A 20,342-nucleotide genomic window follows, 5' to 3' on the forward strand; every position below is an offset into this window, starting at 1 on the left:
GTAGTCAATAATTGTATCCCTTAAAACTCATCTTTCATCACCAAAATTACATTTTTAAAGTTTTTTTTTTCCTGTGGGGAAAATATCCATGCCTTAAAATATCTTGAATGTAACTACACCAATTGCTTCATTTAATATACGCGGATCATGAATATGCTAATTAGCCCCGCCTCCACTCGCTGGATCGACTCGGCTAACTTTACTGTAGTAAACGCTGCACAATGGTATCGCTCTGTACAACGTCGGACACACAACGGTAATTCATATGATTAGCCTTTCGCTTGACTAAGTTATCAAACAGCTAATAATGTGTTGCTAATGTTAGGACAATCTAACGACAAGTACCCTTTTACAAACAAAAATCCATAAATTTGGAACTGCATAAATACATTTCTTGCGACCCCAGGCCTCGAGCAGAGGTGCATAAAGACAGATCATTTTAGTTTTTTCTTTCTTTCTGACAATCAGTCTTATGTAAACAGTTGGATGAAAGGAAAGATGGCCATTATACTGATGAGTGACCTGAACTGCCACACATCAGTGTGAAAACTTCTGACATTTGTTGTGATTAGCATGTTCACTGTATATTTCAGAGTTTGTGTATGTAGCGCACAGTATAGAAACATTTCATATATGGCCTGTTAAACTAATATGGAGCTGTAGGTATCAATTTCCTATGTGAGTGCCACAGACATGTATGCTCATCTGGAGTTCATTTTCTAGAAACTTCATAATAATAATTTTGAACAGACATTCATACAGACTTCAAAAGACACTATGCTGTGGCAAAACATGGTAGTCTATAAACACGTACAAGTTGGATATTTTGATGCAACAATAGCAAAACATAATTTCTCCTAATTTCCACTACATAACGTGAAGTGATATACAGACTAGGAAAAAAAAGTATAAATAATTTATGTACACAGAACTGCTGTATGTGAATTTAATATGAATTATAGGAGATCCTAATTAGGGTGCTGGTTACTGTTTGGTTTTGTGGCTACAAGAAGTCATAAGCAATTCTTACCATGAATGAATAAATCTCTCTCCAGCAGAACAAACACCTCTATTAGGGTGAAATGAAACTCAAGCCGTTTGACCAAGGTACGTTTATAATTAAATTAAATGACCAATTTGACCATTTGCCTGGCTACAATAACACTCTCTCTACAGAATCATAGTGAAAGCCAGTAGTCTAGTTCATGTTAAACATGCAGATCGAATAAATATTAAGGCATAAGCAATTCTTCCCCGTGTCGAGTCTATATGTGAATCAAATCCAAGAACAAGTCCCAGGAAGGATCTGTGATTAAAAAAACAAACATGAACAGTGTTCTTTTTTGGTATCAATTCACATTCAACTAGAAAAGAAAGAAATGAGTCAGAGTAAAACAGTGAAGTAAAATGGATCATCCCATGTGTGTTATTCAGACAAAAGTCATCATGTATTACATTATTTCAACATGCTTAATGTATCTCAACTCATGAGACCTGCAGCTAAACAGCATTTCATTGACAATCGTGTGAATTACGCTTCAGAACAGCTACTAAACCGGATTATTTACAAAAGAATATTTCAAACTCTTCAAAAATGTAGAAGCACGTTGAACAATATTACTAAGGCCGAATATTAATTTAAAAAAAAGAATATGGGATAAAGAATATGAATTTAAATAAAAAGCAAGGGATTAAAATGAGAGCAGCAGAGAATATGTTAAGCAATAAGCAGATGAAATGTAGTACAGGTACAAAGGACATTTCATGACTATCATGTTGAATCAGATCCTGCCGCTTCTCAGCCCCGCCCCTCCTGTAATCCCATTGGCCAACACACATCAGGTCAAAGGTGGTGCTCCCATTGAGGGGGAAGCATGTCAGCTCTGTCCTCCAAATCTGGCCTATTTCAACATGCTCAGGTTGTGACCTTCAACAGGACTACTTTGACATAAACGGTTTACGTAGGCTACATGTAATGTCGCTCTGTGATGCAATAATTGAAAAATAACATGAAGGAATACTGGGACTCAACGGCAACTGTGTGACAGAGAGTGTGCAAACTGCAAAGGTCCCTTTGACCAGCCCTAAGGGAGCAGACCGTTCCCCCTCAGAGGAAGCTCTCCTTCAGAAGAATCTCAGTTTGTGGTTGTGTGTGTTAAACCAGAGAGCAGTATCCCCCGCAGGCACCCTGACGCTGCTGTTCGTGATCGGACAGCACGACCCCGTGGTTCTGCAGGCTGCTCTCCCAGAGTCCCGGCGTCTGCAGGATCTTCTCCACCAGCTCTTCAAAGGCACACTGGACTCCGTCCCGCGTCTTTGCGCTCGCCTCTGATGACGGCAACGCGCGTGTTGCGATGGACGGGAGAGATTGAGAGAAGTGGTGAGGTGAATTATGTGATGCAGTCACAGTTTAAGAGTGTAAAAAGATTGTAAAAGATAAAAAATAAAAAAACTTTTGTGAAATAGTATTGTAGTCCTTTGCAACCTCAGCAAGTCCTGCAAGTGACATCCATTTATCTCAGAAAAGAAAATTTGCAATACGTTTCGGTGAAGAATGTGTGAGCTTTTGGCATTCAAAATCAAAAACTGTCTGCGTCCGAAATCGCATACTCTTGAGTAGGTGCTTAATTTGAATAATAATTACTTCACGTTCGCTTAAGTATGTCATATATAGTGTAAAATGTATGGATGCTTGTTTCGGCCACTGGATAAAACATAAAAAAGGTAATTGCAACTTTAACTGATTTCTTTTCCTCACACTTGCGACTTTTCATCACAATTGTGTGATATAGTCACAATTCCAAGTTATAAAGTCAGAATTGAGAGATATACACTTACACTTGGACTTCAACACGCAATTATGAGTTTATATCTCAATTCTAAGAAAAGAAGTCAGACTTGAGAGATATAAACTCGTAATTGCGAGTTATAAAGTTCTGAGGAAAAAGACTGACTATTTCTCGCAGTTGTGAGAAAAAAGTCAGAATTGTGAGATAAAAAGTCACAATTATCTTTTACACTTCTTTATTTTTGTGGCGTAAACGAGCTTCCATAGAAATGTGAATGTGTGAGGTATGAATATAATCTAGACGTACTACATTCGCCATGTTGTCATTATCACACGACATACCATCTTCAGTTGTGTCGCGTTACAGCCATTCACAAATCCTCTCCCGTGGCCTCATGGGATAGTAAAGTGTCCATCATATGCACACTTCAGAATCTCAACAGAAGTAGTACGTCATCGGGGGACTTTTAGTCTTACTGTGAATTCAGACATACTTCTTTTGTCAGATACTTTTTCACCTACTATATAGTAGGGAAGTATGCGATTTCGGATGCAGCCAATGAATCTATATAAACTATATGCATATAAACAGCTGATGTGACTTCCGGTTAATTCACATTGAGGGAAATAGAAGGACAAGTCAAGCACATTGCTCAAGTACATACTTCTTATGTTCCATGATCTCTCCAGGAACAAAGAGACAATGGCTATTTCAAAGCACCTGTTCAGCACAAAATCACTTTTCATAACGGACAGCCATTTTGATGTCTGTAACTTTATTTTAAAGGGCCAGGAAAATATAAATCAGCTCCTGGCAAGACAGTATTGGTTGGACAAAGACAGAGCATCATGCTCATCCACATCCTCTGACGGCTAACAAGGGGACTGTGGTGCCAAACAAGCAAATTAGACTCCAAAGAGACTCGTCCAAAACGTTCAATCCAACTGCAAACAAAATGAAAGATAATAAAGAGGAAACATACCGATAAAGAGCATTGAGTGTTTCCGTGCAAACTTCAAGCCTTCGTTCCGGTCTACTTCACGGTTGTCCTGAAACAGAGAGGGCTTTCTAAATTAGAATCAGAATCCACCCCAAGATAAAGCAAATGAAGAAAGAAAACTCACAATGTCAGCACACATAACTTGAACACTTTCTTTAGGTTCACATTCCATGACTTTTTAGGGTCACTTTCCATGACTTTTACTTTCTTTAACAAAAATACGGAGTTCACATTTCTACTTTACTTGTTGGGAGATATTGTTTCAATCTTTTTCAAAAACCCAGAGAAATTGTTTAAATACTTAATGCATTTTATTTTCTTCTGTGTATTCTCAATATTTAATTTTATTTTTTTGTAAATTGAGGGTTTAATTGCTTTTATTTAAGCCAGCTCTTCGCCAGAATATAGGCCCAGGCGTACAATATTACATATTTTAAATCGCAGTTGGAATCGCTGACAAATTAGTATCAAGGGCTGTAAGTTTACATACTATAATTATTAATAATATGTTAGTCAGACTTCAAAGCCACTTGACTTGATTTTGAACAATTAACTCTTAACGGAAACCCTTCCATCATTACCTCAAGATTCCAGTTGACTGAACGTCAGCCCTTTTTGCTAAAAATTCAACAAATCCACCCTTCTTTTACTGCAAATGTGATAACACCTCACTTTACATCTTGTCCTAACTTTACAACATGTGAAGTTTTGAATGTAATATCAATTTCCTCTCCATTCATTTATTTACTTATTTATTATTACTCTATATTATACCGGCAGCCTAATCGTCATGAATGCACTCCGCTATCTTTTAAGACATCTCCGGCGAACGGCTTCTTCGCGCAAAAGAAAATCTCCTAATGAAGCGCCCGGCGTTTCCTGATGGATCGAGGTTGTTCCAGAACTTCCTTTTCTACGTGCAGCTACCACAATCTCTAAGCGCGTGCGAGTATACGATTAACTATTAATGTCGCCGTCTTCACGAAGTGCTGAAATGTCAGTCCCTATATAAGTATCATCATGACATGGCCTAGTCAGGAGAACAAGACCCAAAAGCGGGAATATGTAGCAAATCAAACTTTATTAACCAAACAGAAGATCTCAGGGAATCATTTCTTTCATTTATTATCTTATTTTTCATTTTTTATCACCGGTTGGCCATAGTTTTCAGTTACATGACTGGTGCGGAGACCTGCAGTGTTATTTTAATTTTTAATTTAGTTTTATTAATATTAAGATTTTGAAATAGTTTTATTTTTAGTTTCCATGGTAATTTTAGTTTAATCAATTTCGTTATGTGCTTTTTTCATTAAAATAAATAAATAAAAATAATTTTATATATATATATATATATATATATATATGAAATAATGCTATTTAGTTTTAATTTAGGCTATTCATATATAATTTAGCTATATTTCAGTTATTAATGTTAACTGATTAAGTTATGTTTAGTTTAAGTTTTTATTTATTTCCAGTTAATAATTTTAGAGCTTCAACTTTATTGCAAGGCAACATTTCTACTAATATTAATATTATAGGCCCATTTTATTTAGCCTAATTTCAGCTTTATTTCAGTTAACTTAAATGCTTTTAATAGTTTTAGTTACGAATTATTTAGGCTGATGTCGGTCCTGGACACCATTAGGCGTACTGTGCGTTTACACCGGGGGTCAGACCATCCCATAAAAATAAAAAGTTTGACTTGGTACATATTCCCGCTTTTGGGTCTTCTTTTCCTGACTATGGGCCATGTCATGATGATATAGTAATTTACATTTCAGCACTTTGTGAAGACTTGGTATGTAAGACATGTATTGCATGGGATCATTCTGTGATACTTTTGCATCTTTTTTAAAAACTTGACGCTGGTCGCTGTTCACTGTGGACAAAAATTCTGTCATCAAGACTATTTGAAATGTTTGTGTATACAGTGAAAGTCAATAAGACAATTTTCTAAATGTCTTTGTCTGTCTTTCCACAAAAGAAAGTCATTCACGAGGGTAAGTGTTTTTTCTCCCTTCAAGACACTGTTAACAAGCTTTACAGCTGTACATCAAAACAGTGTATCAGACAGGTTAACATTCAGAATATTAAATAAACAAACCTTGTCAATTTTGTTCCCCACTAGCATTTTGACCAGGTCGTTGCGTGTACAATATGTCTCCAGCTCGTTGAGCCAGTTCTCAAGCTTTGTGAACGTGTCCCGCCTAGTAACATCATACACTAAAAGAAGAGAAAACCATAACAGTGTAAATGTCACATTCAGCAACTAGTGTGGTTTTGAGAGTTAATATCTAATGGATAACAAGGTTTTGCGATAATAACCACCTAACTGTACATTATTCTACTTATTGCAAGGCTATTTACCAAATAAACAGACAAGATTGCCTGCAGAACTCTTGACTGACCAATGAAACTCATATAATAAATAATAATATCAATTATGCAAAAACACTAACCCAAAATGACACCCTGGGCTCCTCTGTAGTAGCTTGGCGTTAGAGTTCTGAACCTCTCCTGACCCGCAGTGTCCTAAAACCAAAGTTCATGAGGATTTCTGAACAGATCTACAACCCTTAATTCTACAAAGTGTGACAGTGGCATCTAGTGGAAAAAGACAGCATTGTAAAATTGTAACAGCAGTGGACATGACAAACAGTAATATAATATTACACACATTTGAGCCACTACATCCCTTGATTGAGTGTTGACCAGATGTAAAGCATTTCGAAAATTCCTCTAAGACGGTCACCCAGCACTTACCCATATGGCCAGCTTTGCTCTGTTGCCATCTATTGCAATAGTTTTCACTTTAAAGTCCACACCTAAATCAATCAATGAAAAAATGACTTTAAATAGTGGTTCTACAGATCACAAAACTCACAGCTCAGATCATATTACGGATTTTGTGTCACGGATCGGATCAGCAACATAAGACAATAATTGGGGGGTTGGGGGGGGGGGGGGGGGGGGGTATAACTTTGCTTTAATTTATTACTTAAAGCACACTTTAAGTACTTCGATACCACAGCAAAAACTACAAGCCTAACTAATACATTTCAAACATTGAAGGCAAGTGAACAGTCGGTAATAAAAATGAGAACAAATACACTAATAATTACAAACATAGATAAATACAACACAACAAAGGTACACATAAAAGTAAGCTCGAACTGTAATATTCAGATACAGAAATGTAATAATTAGACCTAATTGTAAAATAACACTATAGTTTTCACAGTATAAATTAAATATTAACAAAGATTCATTGCTTTGTTGTTTGCTTAACATTAATGAGTCTGCAGCAGGGGTTAATAGGCTGCTGTCACTTTAAGAGTGAATGCATGGATCCAATAATGATGCATGATATAACTGTTTTTACGTTCACTTAAAACGTAAACCACTTTGTTCATGAGAATACTTGACGAGACGGGAATTCTGACATTATTTTGCGCGAATGTGTGTAAATTGGCAAGACAAAACACAAATAATAAACTTTTGCTATGATGGTTAAAGTCCCCCATTAAATCAAAATCGACCTTTTTTGGCTTTTAATATGAAAATGTCAGCCTTACTGTTATCTATAAGCTAGTGTGCTCCAAAACAATGATAAAATTCGTATTTAGGAGATAAAAGCGTTCAAAACTTAGTCTCTCACTTCCGCCAATATGGATCAACAATTTTGATGACATAACTCTGCACCTCAGCTTTTTATCAGATTTTCTGTCCAATCAAATGCTCTCTAGAATCTGAAGCTCCGCCCCTTATATTATAAATACGCTGAAGCTGCGGCTGAAATCGGTCACTTGTTCACACATTTACTATTTTCTACATGGCGAACGGCACATAGTGCACTATATTGGGCATATGAAAAGATTCAGACTGTGTAAATATGCTTTCCATTGGGTCAAATGAAGTCTGCTCCGGTCCAGACACACGATAGCACAGAGCGGATCAAATGAGCGAGTCAGCGCAGACCACTTAAACATGTCAGACTCATTTGAATTCTGCACAGGATGCTATATTTTAAAACGATATGGAGGAGAAACGGTTAAAGATTAGAAGGGAAATGAGGCTTTACCGAGCTCAACTGCTCTGGCCAAACTGTGATATTATAAACTAAACTCTATTGGCTTTATTTTAAAAAGGGGGAGGAGCTGTTCCATATGTCCCACCCTATCTTCCTGTTTCAGTGAAAACTACATCAACATTGAATAATGTTGCGAGTTTCAAGGCACTTCAGTGGGCCTTTAATCTTTACTTTAAGTAATCCGGGAATCACATGCGTGCCGAACCGTACGGATCAACCACGATCCGTTTAACTTTAAAGTACGCTCCATTTTCACAAGGATTAAATTATGGAGGTAAAACTAAATATTCTAACAAAACTTAGTAAGGTTTCGTTTTTAAGCTCATTAGTTGAGCATTAACTGATTACAGGCATGTTAACAATGTGTGGTTATTATCTGTAATATTCACAAGCACTCATGTGTGACTCACCAATGGTTGCAGCTAATTCTGGGTCGAAGGTGTCATCTGTGAAGCGCAGGAGCAAACTGTGGACAGAACGGATACATAGAAGCAAATTAGCATTAAGATGACAAATAATTCTTGTAAATAAGTATTACATGTGCGTCTCATATTATTGTTTTTTTATAAAACTTAATTTTCTTTTCTTGAAAACATGACAATAATGAAGAGGACATTTACTCTCCCTTTGGACGTTTACTTTGGTCACCAAATTAGCCAAGCCACTTTGTCACCATAGGCATGTTTAAAGTGCCATCTGTTCACACAGCAAGTTTTTGACCCCTCTATTTAAACTCAGTCTAAGGCCTTTTATGTATTTCTAATGGTAACTGCCACAAAACGAGCATATAGCATGACTGCTACAGGAACAGCTGCCAGCTAACACTGCTGCTCTGCTTTTATTAAATATTTAAAGGGATGCGACAACAACAGTAATCGTATACGGAGTATTCATTACCAGCGTGTTTCAAAACGTCAAAAAATAATTTAATACATGTTCTTTACTGTTGTAATGCTAGCAATTTAGCCTTGAAAGAAATCAACATCACATATCAAAATACCACGAGGGGGACACGGTGCCACTTTTACTTCTGTTCTTGAGTCAAAAACAAGATTTACAGATAAAGTTTAACGGCTGAATTGAGATGGCAGAGTCTGGGCACAGTTAGACGGACAGTCAGCATTAGTTTAGCGAAGCTTGTTGCTCGTTCCGACGAGGCTAACGCTATTTAACAACTCATCCTACTGGACGGACTAAACAAAAAAACAGCACATTCAGACCTCACCTTGATTTACCGACACCACTCTCTCCGATTATTAAAATCTTTAGAGTCGTTAACACGTCGTCTTCCATGTTATGGCTGTTTACACTAAACCTGGTTTAACTCGCGACGCGTTCACTGATGCGCTGGAACTTCCGACTGGGGCGTGACGTCACGGGGATCGAGTTAGAGCTTGCGTAAGTCCAAGCAAAACTGTTGAAATAACATTTTACTGAGGACTCTGACTAGGGCTGGGCTACTTTTTGTACTTTTTGTACCGATGTCATTAATTGGTGTTCATATAAGCGATGTGAAATGGAATAACTATTCATGAGGAGTTTACTGTCAAAATAAATCCCAAATCGTCTATAAAGCATATTGGCAGTCTGACTGATATGCATGCCTATTGCCTACCAAAAAAGTATTGCATAACATACATAGTCTTTAAAATATTGGGTGCACCCTGTTATAAAGTTGTAGTTATATAAATACTTTAGTCCAGATGTGACAAATAGCCTTTGTGTCTTGGAATAACTAGCCTAATGTACAGACAAAATAAATCCTAAATTCTCAACAACACTGGCAGTCAACATTTGATCGTTGACTGATATATGCATGCTTGTTACCAATAAAGCACTGCATAAGCCACAAGGTTAGATAAATTGATGATTTCTACATGTTTTATGATTTTTTTATTTAACTTATTGCATTTTTGTAAACCCCATTCATACATTGTATGGATAACTAACCTATATGTTAGGAGCTACTTCTTCAAATCTCTAAAAATGTAAAAGGATTTTTTATTTTTTTTGTTTATCTAAACTAAAATAGGCTAATTGGTTGAGTAGATTTTTAGTAAGATATTAATTATAATATATATTGTACACTTTCATGACTGTCTAAACACATACACTTTGCAAAAAGTGCACTTTGTAATAATGTCAAATTACTTTAAAGTACATTTTAAATCATTATGTTTTAATAATATTTTTCATGCTTTATAGAAATAGAGTAAAGTTACTAGCAAAGTACTTGATTAAAATTTGAACTAGTGTTATTCAATAATATATTAAAAGCAATATTGTAAATGTATATAAATTGAAACTTCATCATTACAATTTTTTTCAATAAAAATTACATTACAATTTTAGTTTACCATAAATGTTTTGCGCACCTTCAAAGAATGTACATATAAAGATTAAATAAAGATAGTACTTTAATCCTAAGTAGGCTATGTCAAAAAGCACTCATGTATAAATGTATCAGCGTTTGTTTCTGCTCTGATACTCAAGACCACGCCGAACGCTGTGAGTAATCAGGAATGGTGAGAGAACATTGTGCTTGGTATATTTTTCGTCTTCAAACCAAACTTGGGTCTCCAGCCGACAAAGTTTATATCCGATCGACCAAAACGCATCTTAATACCATGCAGATGTAAACAGGGCCTAAGAAAGCAAATCGGTCGAATGTGTTTTCGACTACCTCTGGAGGTGGTCGAAAGTGGACAAATTCCAAAAGTTTTAGACCATGTTATTAGTGTTGTCCACTTGTGATCCATTTTACCAGGTGTAAACAGGGCCTTTATTTTTAAGAACGTATAGGTCCTAAGATGCCCATAGGCCTACTTTGAGGTTTGTCGAAAAACCAACACAAAGGAAATGTATTTTTAAGAATAGCCTAAAATTTCTCAGTCTCAAGATGCAATTTCTTTTAGAAGATATTTCCCATTTTCAGCTATTGTCGGCTACTTCAGAGGTCCATTGTTTCACTGGGATAAAATTGCTCCACGTTTACAGGAGGTACCTGGTTCACTGATTTAGAAAATTGTTCCCTTTCAGAAGAAGCTCAGCCTATTGATTATAGGTTTGACAGGTAATTCTAGTGGAAATAATTATCAAGATAACAAAAGACAAAGCCTGATGAGAACACTGTGTTCTTACATGTAGCCTACTGTTCCCTGGAGAAATACGACCTGCTCTTTTGATGTTAAGCTTATATGTGTTCCAGCGCACATCTCCTCAACACCAGATGTGCAGATGAGTGCACAGATCTTCAGTAGGCTAAGTCATGGTGTCCTACATCACAGACTGCATTGAAAAGCCCATCCGTGTGTGTTTTGAAAGTCTCGGTAAGTTTGTAGGGCTTCACCCGTGGTGGTTTGTCACTTTACCCCTGGCGTTGTCCGCAGGTCTCGGAGGAGGATTTTACTTTCTGAACGACCTGAAATCCAACGACATAGTGGAGCAGTTTACCCCGAAAAACGGCCGCGCTAAAGCGGAGAGGCGTTTCTTTCAAGAAACTTTTCCACAAATTGACTCGCAGTTTTCAATTATACGATTAAACACTGACGGGGTTTTTGCATCTTTGATATTCACCTGTCAGACAAACATACTCAGTGTTGCCGCACTAGAGGAGGTCATTCGCATCGATGGACAAGTTAGAGGAATCACCGCAACGCACGTCGCACATAAGTTTGTGTTCTCGGATATTTGCGCAACTGTGAATGGAACATGCAACTCTAATGTAATACTTGATGTTCTACACTATAATGCCAGCAACATTCATTTTGTCAACATTACGTTTCCTGCGTACTGCCCGTCAGAATTCAAATGTCTCCACATGGGAAATGTCATCAGTAAGGTGGAGGTAGACCGCAATGGAGTTGTTCGAAGTGCCAAAGCAATGAGACTTTTCTATTACCTGAAAGAGAGCAATAATACATTGGGAGATGCCTGGCTTCAAGAGTTGATAGACTTGCTCTCGAATGTAACGACCTCTGTAACAGAAGTAAGTACTGTGTTAAATGTTTTTGTGGTCCATATTTGTTTGAGTCTGTGTGACCAATGTGTTAAGATACATTTTTTGCCAGTTTTGAATTTTCCAATAAATTAAATTCATACTTTTCCCATTAAATAAACAAACAGGCTTTATGAAAGATTAATGGGTAAAATCTAAAATTACAGTCATGAACTTAATTTAAATAAAAATTGTACCTACTGAACAATTATGGAACATTAAATGTTTTGCATAATCAAACATGAAAGTGCTTAATAGTGGAACCAAAAAGAAGACACTTCAAACTTATGGATTGCGTTGCATCATATCAAATCAAATGTCATCTGTAAAGTTATTGTGAAACATTTTTTTTGGTTTGCTATCTTTAATATAAGCCTAATAGCCTAATGAATGCCAATTGGTTTGGGCATTCACGCATTAATTTTGTATTTTGGGGGGTTCGCATACAGTGATTCTTAGTGTAATCAGGGACTCTTCAGTATATTGAACTTTAATATTCAACAATATTATTTATCTGACTGACACTGTTGTATGAGAACTAAACTGAACAATACTTTTGCAGAGCTGCTTTATAGATTAAATTAACTAATTTAATAATTGACGATCTATACAAAGAAACTAAATCAACACTGAACTGACTTCATTGCATCGTTTTGCTGTTATCACTGTAAAGCTTCTTTGGTACAATCTTTATTGTATAAAGTGCTATATAAATAAGGGTGACTTGACTTAAATGAAAGGTTCTAATGATAATTTTTCTTCTCAGATCTCCTATTTCACCTCCATGTCAAGACAACAGGAATTTGAGAAGAGTACCCTATCTGTCATTGAACTTTTTGCAATTACTTACTTTCTTGCCATCTCATTTTCAATAATATCTTGCCTGAGGTATGTGTAGTACACCGTGTATTTTATTTCATGAACGAAATATATGTCATAGATAAAAATTCGTATATTGATTAAAGTCGTATATTGATTGTCAAAAGCTATACATTGTTTCATTTCACTCAACAGGTTTGACAATGTGAGGAATAAAGCATGGGTGGCTTCTCTTGGAGTTTTTTCCACCGCACAAGCAGTGCTGTCCAGCTTCGGGCTGCTGTTACTCATGAATGTGCCATTTGTTATCACTGTGGCATCTTCTCCATTCCTGATTCTTGGTAAGATAATGTATCCACTCTTAAATGTTTATTATCTTAACCGTTGGCGTTAGCAATGGCAATGTTGCAAGTTTGATTCCCAGGTAATGGATCTACTGATACATAAATAAAAATCAGGGCATAATGGGGTAAGTTGTGCCACTGTGCAAGCATCTAAACCCCAAGGCCATAGAAATATGACTTGCCCATGTTAGATGTGAGCTATGTTGTATCATTGGGTAGGTTAAAAAAGTTGTATCGTTGGGGAATTAATTAAATGAATTACATCTATTAAAAAAAAACGTGAAATAACAATTTAGTAATCCATTTCATATCTTATTTTTGGTGCACATTATTTGCTTTTCTATGTTGTATATTGCACTCAAACAATGGAACAGAATATTTGACTATGAAACAACTTTTGTTAGAATATTTGTAATAGTCCTGCATTTGGAGGCAAAGCTCGCTATCACTATTAGACGACCCACTGGTATAGCTTATACCAAAACACCTGGCACACTTTACCCAAATGCTTCCATTTTGAGATATATATTTTGAGACCTGGATAGATTTGAAAGTTTTTTTTTTTAGCTGCGTCAGTGGAGGGGACAGAAAGTCTTAAATTTAATCAAAAATATCTTTATTTGTGTTCCGAAAATGAACGAAAGTCTTACAGGTTTGGATTGACAAGAGAAAAAAGGTGATGGGTTAAAGGGATAGTTCACCCAAAAATTATCTTAATCTTTTTGATGAAATTTGAGACCTTTCTGTCCCTTCGTTGACAGCTACACAACTTTGACACTTTAAAAAGTTAATAAAGAGATTGTGAAACTACTCCATATGAATTAATTGGTTTAGTCCAAATTTTCTGAAGAGACTTGATCACTTTATATGATGAACAGATTTAATTTTATTCACATATAACCAGTGATGAGCAAACAAAAACATAAGCTCAACAGAACCTGCTTGACACACAAGAACAAACCTCATTGGTTCTTGATGAAGCTCAAACGTGCAGCGTAACACGAGAATGAATCTCATTGGTTCTTGATGAAGCTCAAACGTGCAGCGTACACGAGAATGAATCTCATTGGTTGTCACACGTCAAGCGAACATGCTTGAGCTTCCTTTTACCACAACTGATGTGAGAGTTGATAAATGTTTATATGTAAATAATAGCCTAAATTGAATCTGTTCATCATATTAAGTGATAAAGTCTCCTCAGAAAATTTTGGTGCTAAACCAATTAATTAATATGGATTAGTTTCACAATCTCTTTATGAACTTTTTAAAGCGTCCAAGTTGTAGTTGCATAGGTGTCAATGGAGGGACAGAAAGGTCTCATATTTAATCAAAAAGATCTTCATTTGTGTTCAGAAGATGAAAGAAAGTCTTACAGGTTTGGAACAACTAGAGAGTGAGTAATCTTACCCCACTCACTATAAGTCACATCGGATAAAACGGTTCAAAAATGCATAAATGCGAATGTAGCACCACATTTCATATCCTCCAAAATTGACACACTTTCATTTCAAGATGTGAAACTGTTTTTTAGGAATCGGTATCGATGACATGTTTATCATGATCTCCAGCTGGCAACGAACCAGCATTCAAGACACAGTGCCAGACCGCATGGCCGAAACCTACAGGGAGGCAGCCATTTCCATTACTATCACCACCCTGACTGACGTACTAGCCTTCTACCTCAGCTACGGGAACCCCTTCGGATCCGTTCAGTCTTTCTGTCTGTATGCGGGAACGGCCATCTTGTTCTGCTACTTCTATAACATCACTTTCTTTGGAGCTTGTCTGGCTCTGAATGGCAGAAGGGAGGGGGCGAACAGACACTGGTTGACTTGCATGAAGGTCCCAGAGGAAGTCCCACCAGGACGGTCCAAAGCGTACGCTGTCTGCTGTGTCGGAGGATCTTACAACCATGACACAGGAACCGAGGAAGAGCACCCAATTACATTCTTCTTCAGGAAGTACTATGGACCATTTTTGACAACAATTTGGAGTAAAGCAATTGTAGTTATTTTATACTTAGTATACATTGCTGTTAGTGTATATGGCTGCCTGCAGCTCAAGGAAGGCATTGATCTCAAGAACCTAGCACTTGATAAGTCCTACATCGTCCAATACTATCAGGCTGAGAAGACATACTTTCGTTATAATGGTCCAAATGTAATGTTAGCTGTCAATGGCACATTTCCATATTGGGAGGAGAATGAACGTAATAAACTTGAGTCCTGTATTATGCAATTCCAGGAGCTGGATTCTGTCAAGAACTTGTCGACATCTTGGCTTCATTCCTATGAAAAGTATGCAGAGCAACACGGAAGTAACATCAGCACAGAAGCTACATTTAAAACACTTCTGGATCAGTTTCTGGACCACCATCCAATGCTCAAACTGGATATCAACATAACCAATAACAACATAGCTGCTTCACGTCTGTTTCTTCAGACAATTGTTCAGAACTCCACAGAGAAGAACATGTTGAACTCACTACGGAAGACGGCAGAGAGCTGCCCGTGTCCGTTGTTGGTCTACCATCCAGCCTTCATATACCACGATCAGTATACTGTAATAGGGCTTGTCACTCTTCAGACCATCACAATGGCAACCGCAGTAATGCTGGCTATCTCTCTTGTGTTGATTCCAAATCCTCTTTGCGCCTTGTGGGTGGCCTTTGCCATCGCTTCAGTCATTTTGGGAGTCACTGGCTTCATGGCTCTGTTAAACATTAGCCTTGATTCAATCTCCATGATTAACTTGGTCATTAGCATCGGTTTCTCCGTGGACTTCTCCGCTCATATCTCCTATACGTTTGTGTCCAGTACTAAGGCTGACGTGAACGAGAGAGTTGTAGAGGCACTGACGCACCTGGGGTACCCCATACTTCAAGGGGCTCTTTCTACAATTATGGGTGTGGTGGTACTTTCAGCTTCCAGTAGCTACATATTCAGAACGCTCTTCACCATCGTCATGCTAGTCATTGCTTTCGGGCTGCTTCATGGTATTGCTTTTATTCCAGTTTTTCTAACTTTCTTTGGATTTTGCCAAAAGTTACGGCAGCACTGAATTTAAATATTAAACAAATTTTTCTCCTCTCCTTCTTTCAGTATAATTATAAAATTAACATTTTACTGGATAAAAAAGGGAAAAAATATATTTTTGGAAAATGACTTTTTAGAGACCTTGGAAGCATGTTTAAATTATATGTTTTTGCTGTAAACAAAACAACAATGAACAAAATTCATTTTTCAAATGTTTTCCATGTATATATTACTTTAGAAATATGTGCAGATTGTACAAAATGATTGTAACTGTAATTTGAAGTCAGTTACTGTATGATAACCTGTACTTAGACACATTACATTTATCTTACAGTTATGAATGATCAGGGGGCCTCAGCACTCTTCTAAGCGGGCGCTTGAAATGGTTTCAAATGTAACAAAACAAGCTTTAAAAATAAGCTAAAACGACTAAAATCAAGATGCAAACTGATATCTGTAGAGAAGTTAAAGGATCAGGGAAGGAGGAGGCGGGAACCAGGCGTTGAAATACTTTAATAATCACAAAACAAAAGTAAAAGCGACAGCCCCTCATGGATAAAAACATAACATAACATAACAGTCCAGGCCTGGTCCTCTGTCGTCACTCCTCCTTTTATGCTTCCGAAGCTCCTCCGTGAGATACGAGGCTAGTGAGGCTCACAGGTGACGGTGACGCTCGTTATTAATCACGCCTTTCGGCCTCGTCCTGCTTGCCGCAATATCATACTTCTTATTTTCATTTGTTTCCTGAACATTTTGTATTGAAGAACCAGGTTTCCCAAATTGTTAGAAAAACTGTTAAGAGATGGACTTTTAAAGTGTGACTTGTAGACCTGGAAAAGCTATGCAAATTAGTAAAATCTTAACAAATAAAATCATGGACATTTTTAATTATTAAGATTTTTCTAGTTATTTCAAGCTCTAAAATATTATACCAGGTAGAATCTGCTCATAGAGCTTAATAACTCTACTCACGAATGATTGGAAAAGTCACTGATCACTGAGAGTGTGAACCCTGAAGAACATTCTGTTATTTTAGTATATTTTATTATAATTATTTTAATTCATTGCCTCCTAGTTTATGTTAATAAAACAAAACAAAAGCAGATTAAGATTACAGAGAACGTACCAGAAATCTCTTGGCTGACATAAGGGAACTTAAAATATAGTCTCGGACAATTTAGGGGCCTTGAAGCCAAAAGGTTGAGCAGTACTTCCTTAAATCATGTGCTTTCTAAAAGAGAGGCTCTTTTAATTTGGGCAAGTGGGCGAAGTTAGCAACATACTAAAAAACTACTCGGTTACTCACGTAACCTCAGTTCCCTGAGTTAGGGAACGAGTATTGCGTAGCTATACGCAGTGGGGAAACTCCTTTTCCTCGATTTACTGAAGCCTTTATGTAAAGCGCATTTGCAGCTGCACAACTAGAACATTAGCGTCTGGCTCGCTCATAGGCTGCACTGCGGCACCTGCACATCCAATGGCGAGGGGGCGTGACCTCAGTCTATAATAGTCCCCGAATTTGCCATTATAGCAGGTTTAACGACTGAAGCGACAACTCGCCATGTTACTATAGTGCGGCTGGCTACGCAATACTCGTTCCCTAACTCAGGGAACTGAGGTTACGTGAGTAACTGAGTAGTACCCTTTCGAACGGTCACTTCGTATTGCGTAGCTATACGCAGTGGGGACGCCATGCAAAACGCCACACTGGGTAACTGGCTGCACTGCAACTCAGGACCCCTGAGCCTACAGAACAAGCCATAACCGCATAATTATGTATAAATAGACCAGATATCATCAGGTCTAAAATATTACATGGGTTTATATATGAACTATAACCGGCCAAAGCTGGTCTATATATGTATGGAATATAACCTGCAAAAGCGGGTTTTATATATCTCATGTAACCTGCTAAAAGAGGGTTTTCTATATATGTGAATTTAACCGGCAACAGCGGGTTTATCCATGAATACAACCGGCCAGCAGCGGGTTTTATATATATATGTGAATGTGATTGTGCACACTGCACAGTAATACATGACAAGACCGGCCACCGACGGGTCTTAATCATACCGAAAACACCTTCGCCTGCAGGGAAGGCACTTCCATATTATAGAAATTCATAAATGTGGACGGCGAGGACCAGCCGGCCGCCTCACAAATATAACTAATGTGAATGCCAGATGACCAAGCCCATGACCATGACGAGGCCATACCTCTGGTCGAATGGGCCTTGATGCCGATAGGGCAAACTTGACCCTCTGCGGTATAAGCCATAGAAATAGCATCCACTATCCATCTAGACAGTCTTTGCTTAGTGACTGGATCCCCCTTGGATCTACCACCAAAGCAGACAAAAAGCTGTTCTGATTGTCTAAAAGACACAGAACACTCCAGATAGATTCTCAGTGCTCTGACAGGGCAGAGAAGATTAACCTCTCCATCCTCTGCAGAAGGAGGGAGGGCTGATAACGTCACCACCTGTGCTCTGAACGGTGTTGAGAGCACTTTAGGAACGTAACCATGTCTGGGCTTGAGGATGACTCTGGAGTCATCTGGACCCAACTCCAAACATGCAGGGCTCACAGAGAGCACCTGCAGATCTCCCACTCGCTTGATAGATGCCAACGCCATAAGGAGAGCGGTCTTCAGCGAGAGAGGTTTTAGATCAACCGACACAGAGCGGTTCAAAAGGCGGACCTTTCAGAGCCCTCAGGACCATGGAGAGGTCCCAAGACGCACAGACGGAGGTCTGGAGGGGTTCATTCTCCTTGCACCTTTAAGGAATCTCACGACCAGGTCGTTTCTTCCCAGTGACTGGCCAGCTACCAGAACATGATGTGCTGCTATGGCTGCCAAATACACTTTGAGCGTGGACGGCGAGCGACCCGCATCCAGCGCTTCCTGTAAGAATGAGAGAACCACAGATATCTCACATGACTCCGGGTCAGCCTGATTTTTCGAGCACCAGCTGGAAAAACCCGACCATTTCGAAGCATAAAGGCGCCGAGTCGACGGGGCCCTGGCTTCAGATATGGTGCTTAAGACCTTCTCAGGAAGGTCCTTGGGTACCCGTTGAGGGGCCAAACATGGAGGGCCCATAAATCGGGTCTCGGATGCCACAATGTCCCGTTCGCTTGTGTGAGGAGGTCTTTCCTCAGAGGAACAGGCCATGGGATTGTGTCCGATAACTGAACCAGTTCTGGGAACCACGGTCTGGTTTTCCAGAGAGGGGCCAACAGAAGGACTGGGCACCCGCTCTCTCTGACCCGTTTGATGACTTGTGGAATCATTGAAACGAGGGGAAAGGCATAAAGGGGACGGTTGAGCCAGACATGGGCCAGCGCGTCCCTGTCCTTCGAGGAGAACAGTTTGCAGTGGGTGTTGATTCTCGAGGCGAAAAGGTCTATTTCTGCCATATCAGACTGACCGTCTGTGGGTTCAGGGACCACTCACCGAGGGGAGTGTTGCCCCGTGAGAGCATATCCGCGCCCACATTCTGGACGCCTGGGATATGCGCTGCTCTCAGAGAGCTCAGGTTGGTTTGTGCCCATAATAGTAGGTCTCTCGCCATCGCATACAGGTTTCCTGACCTGATGCCCCCCTGGCGATTTATGTAGGCCACCACTGACATATTGTCTGTGCGGATTAAAACATGATGACCTCTGAGGTTCGACAGAAATGCCTTCAGGGCCAACCCAACTGTTTTAATCTCCAGACAGTTGATATGTAAGCTCTGCTCCGTGCTCGACCAGAGGCCGGATGCAGGCATGCCCTCGTGCAGCGCTCCCCAACCCAGGTTGGACGCATCTGTAAGAACCACTTTCCTCCTGGAAATTGTTCCCATTGTCACCCCCTTGTGGTACCAGTTCTGAGCCCACCAGGGAATCCGGGTTTTTAAACAACCGTGATTCACTATAACGCGCAAGTTGCCTGACTGCCATGCGTGAGTTGGCACATGGCGTTTCACCCAATGCTGCAGCGGTCGCATGCGCAGTAATCCCAAGCGGAGTACTGGCGATGCTGCTGCCATGAGACCAAGCAATTTCTGAAATTTCTTCAGTGGCGCGCGCTCGCATGCTCGCGTGCTCTGAAAATGCCCACAAGCGCTCGCACTGAGAGCTCGCGCTCTGGTTTGAGTCGCGCTGTCATAGCTCTCGAGTCTAAAACTGTGCCCAGAAAGATCACGCTCTGGCTGGGGGTTAGTTTGCTTTTTGAAACATTGATTGTGAAACCCAGGCATTTTAGATGGCCGAGAATCA

General features: G+C 39.0%; 2 protein-coding genes across 2 annotated transcripts; one reads left to right on the forward strand and one right to left on the reverse strand.

The window, feature by feature from the left end:
- Nucleotides 1–1,097: 1,097 nt before the first annotated feature.
- On the reverse strand, nt 1,098–9,504 carry rab18b (RAB18B, member RAS oncogene family). Its single transcript, XM_077199335.1, has 7 exons — nt 9,108–9,504; nt 8,293–8,348; nt 6,556–6,617; nt 6,252–6,324; nt 5,897–6,015; nt 3,772–3,838; nt 1,098–2,328 (listed from the first exon to the last, which is right to left on the reverse strand). The coding sequence occupies exons 1-7, from the start codon at nt 9,173–9,175 to the stop codon at nt 2,156–2,158; spliced, it is 618 nt and encodes a 205-aa protein (XP_077055450.1). The 5' UTR covers nt 9,176–9,504; the 3' UTR covers nt 1,098–2,155.
- Nucleotides 9,505–11,042: 1,538 nt separating this feature from the next.
- ptchd3b (patched domain containing 3b) lies at nt 11,043–16,178 on the forward strand. The gene is made up of 4 exons (XM_077197513.1): nt 11,043–11,870; nt 12,646–12,767; nt 12,894–13,039; nt 14,574–16,178. The coding sequence occupies exons 1-4, from the start codon at nt 11,151–11,153 to the stop codon at nt 16,100–16,102; spliced, it is 2,517 nt and encodes an 838-aa protein (XP_077053628.1). The 5' UTR covers nt 11,043–11,150; the 3' UTR covers nt 16,103–16,178.
- Nucleotides 16,179–20,342: the final 4,164 nt, after the last annotated feature.

Source organism: Siphateles boraxobius, unplaced genomic scaffold (assembly GCF_051911475.1).
Source record: "Siphateles boraxobius isolate OS27281-9 unplaced genomic scaffold, OSU_SipBor_1 1, whole genome shotgun sequence".
Classification (NCBI taxonomy): Eukaryota; Metazoa; Chordata; class Actinopteri; order Cypriniformes; family Leuciscidae; genus Siphateles; species Siphateles boraxobius.

Excerpts from the sequence above, each read along its gene's own strand:
- rab18b (XM_077199335.1), bottom strand. The coding sequence starts at position 9,175 with ATGGAAGACGACGTGTTAACGACTCTAAAGATTTTAATAATCGGAGAG. Across the intron at positions 8,349-9,107 it reads AGTGGTGTCGGTAAATCAAG|TTTGCTCCTGCGCTTCACAG; the intron begins GTGAGGTCTGAA and ends TTCTGTCCACAG. Across the intron at positions 2,329-3,771 it reads ACACTCAATGCTCTTTATCG|AGGCGAGCGCAAAGACGCGG; the intron begins GTATGTTTCCTC and ends TGCCGTCATCAG.
- ptchd3b (XM_077197513.1), top strand. The coding sequence starts at position 11,151 with ATGGTGTCCTACATCACAGACTGCATTGAAAAGCCCATCCGTGTGTGT. Across the intron at positions 12,768-12,893 it reads TCAATAATATCTTGCCTGAG|GTTTGACAATGTGAGGAATA; the intron begins GTATGTGTAGTA and ends TTCACTCAACAG. Across the intron at positions 13,040-14,573 it reads TTCTCCATTCCTGATTCTTG|GAATCGGTATCGATGACATG; the intron begins GTAAGATAATGT and ends ACTGTTTTTTAG.